Source organism: Odontomachus brunneus, unplaced genomic scaffold, assembly GCF_010583005.1.
Source record: "Odontomachus brunneus isolate Ranch 3 - 2012 unplaced genomic scaffold, Obru_v1 Obru_scaffold_031, whole genome shotgun sequence".
NCBI classification, from domain to species: Eukaryota; Metazoa; Arthropoda; class Insecta; order Hymenoptera; family Formicidae; genus Odontomachus; species Odontomachus brunneus.
This window is the reverse complement of record NW_022639481.1, coordinates 691,828-702,890: the sequence shown is the minus strand read 5'-3', so window position 1 is coordinate 702,890 and position 11,063 is coordinate 691,828. Positions and strand designations below refer to the sequence as shown.

The following is an 11,063-nucleotide window of genomic DNA, read 5'->3' as shown; positions in this document are numbered from 1 at the left end:
TAAATTCAACACTCCCTGTCTTTATTACAATAAAGCCAAGAAAGTCAGGAATTATTCCTAATAATTAAGAAAATCTTTTAAATGAAGTTTTGATATTTAAAATTAAATTGGAGCGCGCGCGGTAACGTCTTGTGCTAAGAATGCATATTTAATAACTTTGTGAAACAGATACAAAGTTTATTTTGTGAGAAAATTTGTCTGAAGATTACGAATATAATTTCTTTCTTTAATAAGATTATTTGTTCAAGAAATGGGATTTCTCCGTTTCTTTAAATACAAATAATTAATTAGAGAAATTAATGTGAAATGGATAAAGGAAAACAGAAAGAAGCAAAGGAGAAAGTGAATGAGAGAGAGAAAGAAGATACGAAACATTTTCAAAGGTTAAAGGTAGCAAACAGCAGTTTGACGTTACTGTTTCTCGAGACTACTGCTTTGGAAAAATGGAATTCTCATTTCTGTCCCTGGTGATACGGGAATGAATGAAGCGGAGTCACGAAGGCGAGAGAACACTTGAGCACGGCAGGATCTCTTCCGATCGAGGGACTTGTTCCGAGCAAACAAATAAAACAAAAAAAGAGGGGAAATGGTACTTTTTCTATCGCAGGATGAACGAGCATGAAACGATAGAATCTGCGAATAACACGAATTCTATTGAGCGAGAAGAATTTTATGATATTCGTGTTAGGAAGTCGAAGGGAATAGTGACATAAACTGGTAGTATAATCGCGAAAAAAGAAAACAAAAAGAACTTTTTATATTTTATAAGAAATACTCGCCGTATTACCCGAAAAGATATTTTGATCAGATTTTTTGATAATGACAGTGCAAGTTGAAAAAAATATTTTATTTAACGCGATCTTTCTCTCTTCTCCCCCCTCCCTCTTTCTCTCTCTTCATTTTCAAGTCACAGTAAATTTCGTTAGAACGATAAAGAATTTTCGTCATTGCCATCACCTTTACGCGAGCGGCAGTTCATCGACCCAAAACACGATCCTTGTTCACGCGATCGCGCGATATCGTGCCAGGTAATTTCCGTCCTTCGCCCCGATACGGCGAAGAAGGATTCTTCAATTAATGAAATCGAAGAATTCAAGGAGAAATGTAAAATAACCGCGTCGGATAAAAAGCGGAACGGGGAAAGGAGCCTCCCATCTCGGACACGCGTGGATAACTGTGCCCTGCTCATAAGGTAGGAAAGTATTTTCCAATAGCGCCTACGACGGAGGTAACGCCGAGTAGGAAAAGACGATATTTCACGCACATAATATCACGAGCGAAGGAGCGAGAATAAAAAGAGAGGGAGGAAAAGAAAGGAGAACGAGACAGAGAGAAAGAGAGAAAAATGGATGGAGGAGGGGTTTTCCCTTATCGTCTCAGCCGTGTCCATCCGCGGAGGGAGGCTGTTAAGCGACGAACGTTAACCGTGAACACGACCACAAAGATGGCCCACTGCCGCCGTCGCTGCTGCTGGATGAAGATATAAAGGGAGACAGCCAATATCCACGGCAATGTGTTACCACACCGATCCGCGCGTGTTCGTCCTCGAAAATACCGCGAACCCTGCAAAATGGCGAGAGGAGTAGCGCGAGAGGCTGGGAAGAGTGGGTGGTGAGCGATATATACGGAGAGAGAAATTTCGAGCGGATATTCTTGCTGGTTTAAGCTATTTCTCCTTTCTGAATTCCTTCTCCCTTTTTTTCGCTCGAGTGAGGAATGCGTTATGAAGATAACGTCGTGATTCCTGCGACAGACGGTACTCGCGCGCGGGAATAATGGAAGAGAGTGGCGGGGAGACTCTCCGAGGAAGGGAATATACTTCGATTGCGCCATATATATCTTGAGGTTCTTAGCAATTTGCTCTTAAGAATCCGTAGAGAGTCTTTGCATTCCTCGGTAATTACATTAATTTTTCGGCGTAACAATATGCGGAAAATCGATATATACTTATATATGATATTCCAAAGAGAGACAGAAAGCAACTCGGTGTCCTTTTATTTTCGATATTGGAAAAATCGCGCGGAGAACGTATAACGACGCGCCGACAAAGTTCATCACATCGTCTGGAGGCTGTGGATTTGTCTCGTTTTACCGCGGAAAAGTTTCATGGGATTCTCGCGCAGACGAGCTTCGATACGAGCGCGCGCGTAAGCTCGTTTCGTCTTCTCCTCGAAGATCTCGTTAGCGGATTCGGCCGCGAATCGATAGATCGACGTAAATTCTTCCGAGCTTCCCTCGAGTCCTTTCGCTGCAAAGCTGCTGCTGCTGCAAAGGCGGAAAGAGGGCAGCTCTTTCCTCCCTTCGTATTTGCGAATGCCTAATTGGCGTAATGGGTAATTAAGCGGCGCAAAATAACGTAACTGTAACGAAGCCTGTGTAAAACTTGCTGCTACTCTTCAATTATGTGTAATGCGAAAGCGCTTTTAATCATTTACGAGACACACGGGCGCAACGTTCTCTGAATAATTGCGAGCGCAATATGGCGGCGAACGGTTCAGAAATTTCGACCGGCTCTCTGTTCTCGACAAAATTAACAACGTCGGTCTGAATTTTGTGTTTCGCAGCTACAGTCGCTTGTATAAGTGTATTGTGGTTTTTCCAACTTTACCGTGTGTTATTTTATACAACTCGATAGTTGCGTCCGATATTGCAACGACAGAATTTTATGCATCGAGAGCAGTGCAGTGCTGCAAAACGGCCGAAGTTGCGCGTGTCTGGGATTAATTATAACGATTCTGAGCGAAACTTCCAACAGACGATATCGGTATTGTAATTTAATAATACCAACGCATACAGATTATAGAGAAATCATAAATTAGTGGGTTCTCTTTGGGTATGAGGCAATTAAGTTATTTCAAGGAACACTTCTTTTTAATCTAACAAGAAACCATATAAAGAGGTGTTTCTGATTGATATTGGTGAGCTTTGTGAGCTTATAGAGCAGTCTTAGAAAAGTGTGGTTTTAGAAAGTAATTCTATTATATATAAATAAATTTTTGACATGAAGTTTTCTTTGAATTTTGTTCTTAGAAGAATTTTGAGAATCGTGAGAATAATAATTGCCGATGGTATATCTAAAAATATGACATTTTCAAATTTGTGCTTAATTGTAAATTGTATTAAATGCCGTGAGACTTTTGTCTGAAACATCTTATGTACACCGCACGGTTTCAAAGATATCTGCTGACAGTTAATTCTGTCGAATACTTTCGAGGTAGTTTCAACTCCCAAATGTGCGATAAAATGCAGGTAAAAGGTACATTTCTCTTTTACCTGCTCCACAGCATGTCTAAGCTCACTAAAATGGACAAGTGATCTTTACCAATCCTCACCGTACTCTCCGTGTGTTTCCTCGCATGTAAACCGCGGATTTGAATTTTTAAAACGTCTGAATTTGCACTCACCTCGCATAACGGTGGGACTGATGGCGAGAAAGTGTACGCAAGCGGCTCCGGTGCCCTGACCCATGAGGGTGACGTTGTCGGCATCCCCGCCGAACAGGGCGATATGTTGCTGAACCCAATGCAAGGCGGCAATTTGATCCATGATCCCGTAATTCGCGACTCTCGCCTTGGTCTGCGGCGCCACGTTGGCGTTCAGGAAACCGAGCACGCCCAGCCGGTAGTTCATGGTGACGATCACTTGGTCGGTGTAGCTAGCCAGGACGCTGCCGTCGTAGGGGTTTCCGCTGCCCCAGTCGTAGCTCTCACCGTGAATGTACAGCAACACCGGATGCTTTCTACCGCCCTCCGCTGTGCCTGCGACACAAAGGGATCGCGTCGCGACGCGTCGTTTCAGTTCCTCTTTTGCCAGTGCCGAGCCGAGGCGACAAAGACGACGGCGACGCCGTCGTCGTTGTTGTCCGTGCCGTCGTCTTTGTCGCGGGACACGAGACGTCTACCTGCCGAAGCGGCCCGGACACGAGTCGGCATTGTCCTGTATTCCGGCCGAAATGAGGGGCCGCGAGGGGTATGTCACGAGATCATCGGGGCTCTTTCAGCCTGCCGTGAAGCATGCTGAACGGTGTAAATGGCGATTTTGCACATAAAATCCGAGCGCGCGAGAGAGGAATTTTCCGCACGGGACGGTGTAATGTTATGGTCATTATGGGATTAATTTGAGCAGCGAAAATACGCGCGGATACTTCTTTTCTTCTCGAAAAGATCGAGTCTTTTAAAGCGTCTTTTAAAGCGACAATTTTTGGAATTTTCAGAGAAATGTGTTCGTTTGAACTGAAGAATGAATTTCCTGTTAGTTGCGAGACACTCGAGGGTAGATGAAATGACAGAATGTTCAAAAGGCACGGCTTTTCTCAGACGTGCTATATACGGAAGATCATAAGTTACTCGATATGTTACGTATTATTTCGCTCTAGGTTCTGGGATATGAAGTCCTGACTGTTGGCGGGAATGAAGTTATCGAGCCGTAAAATTACAGAGAGAGAGAAAGAGAGAAAGTGCTCTTATATCGCTATCTAGTCGACAGTGGCTTCGTGAGGACGCGTTTCTTTAAAAAGAAAGGAAAAAACTTTGTTCATGTACGAGATAAAAATTATTTATCATTCGCGTATTTTAATGTTTGCGCGTGCGGGAGAAGTACATACATACAGGACGTAAAAATCTAACTACTCTACTTTTTGTACCTGCGGTTGTTTACCCGGTCACCAATTTTTCGACCAAGTCGACTTTTCCCCGAACTTACAACGGAAAGTCAGAAATCCACGATATCCAGGTTTTACAGTACGATGCCCGTGGTTTTTAATGGTCTTTGCCTTATATTTCTCTTTTTCTTCGGGTTGAAATTCTTCGGAAAACTCCTCGACTACTTCTCCGTTCTCTTCCTCTCCTCTCTCTTCCTCTCTCACTCACTCATATTCTCTCTTTCTCGCTTCCCTCTCTGCTTCTGCCTTTCTTCTAGCGATTGCGAGTTTCTATATGGCTGGACATACGCGGTCAACATTACGCTTTGTTTCGATAAGGACCACTTCCGTCCCCGCTTTTGAGACCGTAACGACGAGAGACGGGAAAGCACGGTGAAGTGATGTAGTAAATGGCACGTCTATATTTCGCGATAAAAGACGTCTCCGAAATCCTCTTCGCGAAGAAGATCTACAATTTTTATGTTTACAGAGAATATTTTTTGGGTCACGCGTAAAATCAGTTTTCAGCTGTCGTCTCTCCCATTGGCACCGCTTATTAAAACACGGCTAACTATGTTGATTGCACAACAAGCGCTCAATAAATAATAACAAAAATAATACTTAATTTTGGCGAATTATATGCGTCACTCGAGATGTGTGAGCAAGTCTCGGTTGCAGATTTTTACTTCTCGAGAAGATAGTAGTATAATTCCACGAGAACGGCATTTGTTTCTGTGTACTTGACGTCGGAATGGCTATTGCGTCTTTTGAAACTAATAGGGATTGTAAAGATGCTCATTATCCATTTATCTAATTAATCTAATTAATAGCTGTATCTCGTCTGTCTAAGACGTCGCTGTTGATAACAAAAGGACGTTTCTGCGACAACATTATCAGTCTCATTGGGAGCTTATTGGACGCAGAGCTCCTTTAACTCATTCGTTGATCCTCTTTTTACGTGACGGCAGAGATACCCTTCGAATTTCCGCCTTTTTTCGCAGTTAAATCTTGATGCTCGTCGGGTCTCTCTTAGTATTGGAACAGGTCGAGATACTCGGATCCGAGGAAGAGATTTTTTCCTCCCGGTTCATTCTCCGATATTCCGTCCTCTCTTCTTCCCCCCTCCCCTTCCCTCTACGAAATTATCTCAGAATCTTAATCAGGTAAGTCCTCCGTCGCAAAGTACTTTGCAAGTTAGCGGCGTATTTGCCGAGACTCTTTATTCGGATTAATGCAGATCCATCTTAGCTCCGTCTTCCTTATTCTCACATACATATGCGCGCGCACGATATCTTGGTGATACGATTACGAGGAGAAGCTGCGCACAAAAAGTGTTCCATACATTTTTACGGCCGCATAAGAGGGGGGTTAAGGCATGATTGAGAGATATAAAGAGATATAGTCGGTTATACCTATTCTTCATTCTATGTTGCGGCGACGTCTTGAGATGCAATGAGAAAAAAGAATGCAGAAACACACACACACACACAACTATCTCTCTCACATACACACACACATACAAACTATCTCTCTCAATCTTAAACTGTTAATTCCCGGCTTCGCACCGTGAACGAAACGTTTGCTCTGTGTACGTGTATACACGTCGTCGTTCTCGAAGATATTTAAAGCGCTCAACATCAGAATTTGCCTAGTCTTACGGAATTTGAGATCGCTGTAGACAAAGTTGTTTCAGGTAAATTTCAAGTTTAACACGCGTGGATTTTCCACGTATATGCACCGTAAAATTGTGTAAATAACGTGATTTATGCACAGATTTATCGAACCGATATAATAATAAAGCATTGTTAATTTTCCAATATAATATTTCGATATAGGTAGGAAGGTTAGAAACGGATACAGAGGAATATGTCACATTATGCAGGATATTATAAATTAATTATATCATAAATATATGGAATTATCTTGGTGTAACAATCGACGGTGTATCGTATCTCCGCAGTAGGCATTAACGCGTTTGTTTCTCAAAAATCGAGGCTTTCGAATTTCCGCAGATATGGCAATGAGTCGATGCTTAGTGGGGCGAACATTAATCGAGGCGAGTTGCAGATAAATTCGACGATTAAATGAATGAGCCGTCGCATTCGAACGTTTCGGAATGGCCGGAATGCGAAAATATTTAACGCCGAAAAGTCGATATTACAACGGGAGCTCGCCGCGTTCGCAGGGATACTCAATAAATCCCGTTCGTCGGGAAATAGATTATCGTGATAGGTCATCAGCGAGATTTCTCACGACGCGCACGCAGCATTCGCATCGAAATTCGTTCGTTCTCTCTGCGCTCCCTCCAATCGCGATCCATGAGCAGTAATGAGCATCAAACATGCCTCAAATAGTTTAAACTAATCTTGTTCTCTGCACGCTTCATATAATATGCATTGATACGCCGCACGTTAATTAATGCTGCCAGATGAGTCGATATTAACGAACGTCAATAACCGGTCAATTCACTTTGACCTTTATTTTATGATTTTTTGAAACACGATCGACACATTTTCTCGATTGATCGTATGATATGGCGCAAAGGTGATTAAATAATTCTGGATTCGCGCGAGTATGTGCAAAATTCGACGGAATCGGAAAGTTTGAATAAAAATTTATAGGAAATTCGCGGGAACCATCTAATAACTCGATAAATTTTTATTACATGGTCCACCGCAAATTAATTTAACTTGTATCTTTACAGGACGCAAAAATCATTTACACACACATGTACAATCGAGATTTTCAGTTATTTTATTAGTTTTAATATCAGTTATTCTTTGCAAGCTATCCTCGTGGAAACTGCATTTATTTAAATAGTTTCGTGTATTTATTCATCCGCATATATGTATGTGATTATCGAATTATGCGCGATGGCTGTTCACGAAAACGCTCGGACAACGTTCCCCCTTCTTCCTCCCCCTTCCATAAAAAAAAACGATCCGAATTTAAAAATCAAAGGGCGAATTGTTGGTGTAACAATGCAACGCCGCGCGATTCGCCATTTTTGCAATGATGTTATTCGTCCATCATCGGAAATCCGATTATTCGTTCCTGCTGTAGTTTGCGCTCTCGGGAGGGTATCATTTTTAGCTCGTTATCGCGGCGATCGTATCGCAGAATGTAAAGCCCAATTTACACTTGTTTCATCATTGATCATCGTCCTTTGTAAACTAATCTGCCGATAAAAGAACTTGAAAAAGTTAGAGACACTCTGTTCAAATGTAAAGAGAGAGAGAGAGAGAGAGAGAGAAAGAAACCGACTTCCACGTCCGCTAATTTCCATTTTTGCGCCTTTCTCGCGGTACCTCTCGAGCGAGAAAATCTTTCCTTCTGACTTTCAAACATTTTCCTGAAAGCTTCAGATAGTGCGACGGCTACGGCGCTTGATAGATGAGGTAATTCTTAAAAGCGAACCGTGTAAGATGTGTATAACGCGAATCAATTATTTGACGATACTGCAGGGGATTGCGTGGCTGTAACTCGGCGAGAAGCCAGCCAGCCAGCAGGCAGGCCTGGTAACTTTATCGTGCACGACTCGTTATGCACAAACAGAATCAAAAGTACATAATTACATCGCGAACTGCGCAGCGCAAACTGCAACGGGCATAATCTGCGCATAATGCACAGTATGCGAAAGCAAATTAATTACTTCGCTCGTCGCAATACCGTCAGCAAGTACACATGTGCAAGGACGGAGTCTGACCACGTCAGATTTCGTTAAGTTTCAATTAGTTTCGTGTAATTTCGCGTTGTGCTTGTTTTATTTTGCGAAATCATCATTTTATGTGCGAGTTAAAATATCGTGTTAAAAAGAAAAAAAAAGAGAAAAAAGAAGAATTCGCGTTAACTTTTGTTAGATCAGATTTTATTTCAATCCGAGCAGCATGACGTTCCGATTGCATTTCAGATTTATCTTCATAATTCATTCGCATGCGTCGAAAAAGTTACGTTTATTGAATTAACGAGAGTGGGACTTTGGAAATGATGATAAAAATTAAAAAGGGAGAGAGAAAAGAGATGGATCATGAAGCTTATAATAATAAAGGTTCTCGCAATTAATTTACCTCTCGGGTTGAAGTTTGCTTCAAACGCTTTGAGACCGTCGGAATAATTATTGCATAAACTGTTTGTTTATTAATATTCGTATAAAGGAATAACCTAGACACGACGTAATATACACGTGAATCTTTGTTAATAAATAAATCTTTACACATTTACAATATATAATAAAAATAAATATATCAATAAAAATATATTAATGTACATATACATAATGTGCATGGCTTTCATTTAAATTCTTCTATACGTAATGCAGTAACAATTAAATTGCGTAATAATTAAAAAATTAGCATTAATGAGGTCTTTGGGAAATAAACGTTGAAATGCAGCAATATCGACACATTTCGCGCGCGAATTTTACGCCGTGTGTTACGTCAAAAATTAATGAAAAATTTAATTTCCGCGCGTGTCGGCGTAATAATAATAATAATAATAATAATTACAGTGCACATCCAATTCGCATATTAGGATAGATTAAGCGAACAGTGAAGCAACAGAGAGCACTTTTGATGTAAATTATTACGAATGGTTCTCTGGAGGCTAGAGGACAGCATTGTCGCTTCATCAACGAGCTCGATTTTGCCCCAAGGCTCTGAAGCTGTTCGAAATTTGGTCATCGATTTGCAAACCGCAGCACTGTAACGATGTGAATTACTGCATTCGACTTTTACCCTCTACCAAAGGAATCTTGTAATTGACATTAGCTTCGTGTGCAGTCGTATTCGCAATAAAATTTATCGTAATTGACATTAACTTCATGTGCAGTCGTATTCGCAATAAAATTTGGTATTGCACTGATATTCCGTTTTACTTGACGACACTAATACGACACATTTTTACATTATAAGAATCAAATACAATTTCTTCATAAAGTTTCCTATATCCATTCCTGTTATATCTTGTTGCATATATAAAATACCAATGCATATATCACGAAATATTACGGAATTAAAGTAGTACAGAAAGGGCGGGACGATAATATACAGAACAACATGTACAGTCAGATGATTAAAGGTTACAACACTTCACCTCGATAAATTTTGCAGCGCATTCCAATATCCGATAGAAAAATGCATCCCTCGAAGGTTATCAAAAAGCAAATTCTTTTATTGAATATGGAATACGTTGCGAGATTCATTGAGGGATAATGTTGCAATCTTTTATTATCTGACTGTACATATGAATAAAATAATAGATACAAATACAAAGATAACAAATACAAAAGAAATAAATACAACAAAGGAATTATATATATATATATATATATATATATATATATATATATATATATATATATCACATAGAGAAATAATTATTATAAATTTTTATTAAGAAAATGATTTTTTTAAATTAAATTCTAGTATATTGTCAGTGATGATAATTTTATATGCATGTTACTACTACAATTTTCATGTTAGAAAAACAAAAAATATATGATTGGGTTAAAAATAACTGTAATTTTAGTTAGATCAACCATTTTTTTCTCTTAGTTTAGACATTCTCACAGTTTCCAATGCGAGTTAACGAAATCCCGTTGGACGAAGGAATATTGTATGCATTTTTATCGAGTCACACGCGTGGAGCGGAGCAGGGGTTGTATGGTGGCCTGAAACTATGCTCGTAAGAACGAGCCCGCATGCGAGAGCACGAGCTCGCATACGTGTGCATGCGTTCACACGTGTGTGGACAGCGCAGCTGGTCGAATTCGAATCCACCTAAGCGTCCCAGCAGCAGCAGCAGCTCGCTGCGCTATATCCCGCGTCATAAACTCGCGATATCTTCCTTTAGTACACGATAAAATAAACCGCGATCACTGCGTTATCATGCGCCGCCAGGGGGTGTGTTAAATTAAATTGATAAACACTACAGGGCAACTTTACAGCGACCGCGCTGCTGTGTGCTCGTGCTTTCGCGGCACCGAGAAAACCAAGAAGATGTCTCAATGAGACTTGACAGTGAGCGGCTAATCCTTCCGTTTCATTCGCAAACTTCAGCTGTGTTTCTTAGCCGTGCTTCATTCCGCGAAGTCCTTCGCGTGACGATCGGAACACCTCAACGTTGATTTGCGATTTCACTCTTTACTCCCGATTATATCTTCAGTTGCAATCGAGAGAGAGAGGAAGAAGCTTGTTGCGCGAAGAACCGTAGCGGTTCGAATGTTTTATTCGAGGAACTTTTGTTGGAGAGCAATGGACATTCTATTAACGAGAATTTGCCGGACCACGGAAGAAGGCGTGTTAGTTTTTAGAGACATTCGAAGAAGATTAATTAATTAATCGTTGTGTCGTGCGAAAATGAGGATGCCCTTAGCAGATTTTTGCCGCTAAACGAGATTAGAGGAGGAGAGCAAATAGTTTTTGAG

General features: G+C 40.8%; 2 protein-coding genes across 3 annotated transcripts in view; one reads left to right on the top strand and one right to left on the bottom strand.

Moving 5' to 3' along the window:
- The window catches only part of LOC116843284 (neuroligin-4, Y-linked-like), a 289,044-nt gene that overhangs the window by 103,760 nt on the left and 174,221 nt on the right, over window positions 1–11,063 (bottom strand). For both annotated transcript variants that reach the window (XM_032813593.1, XM_032813594.1), the window contains exon 5: window positions 3,405–3,758. In XM_032813593.1, the coding sequence (XP_032669484.1) occupies window positions 3,405–3,758 (354 nt within the window). The remainder of the gene's footprint in view (window positions 1–3,404; window positions 3,759–11,063) is intronic.
- LOC116843287 overlaps window positions 1–11,063 on the top strand; it is a 116,397-nt gene that overhangs the window by 30,612 nt on the left and 74,722 nt on the right. The gene's annotated exons all lie outside the window — the stretch shown is intronic.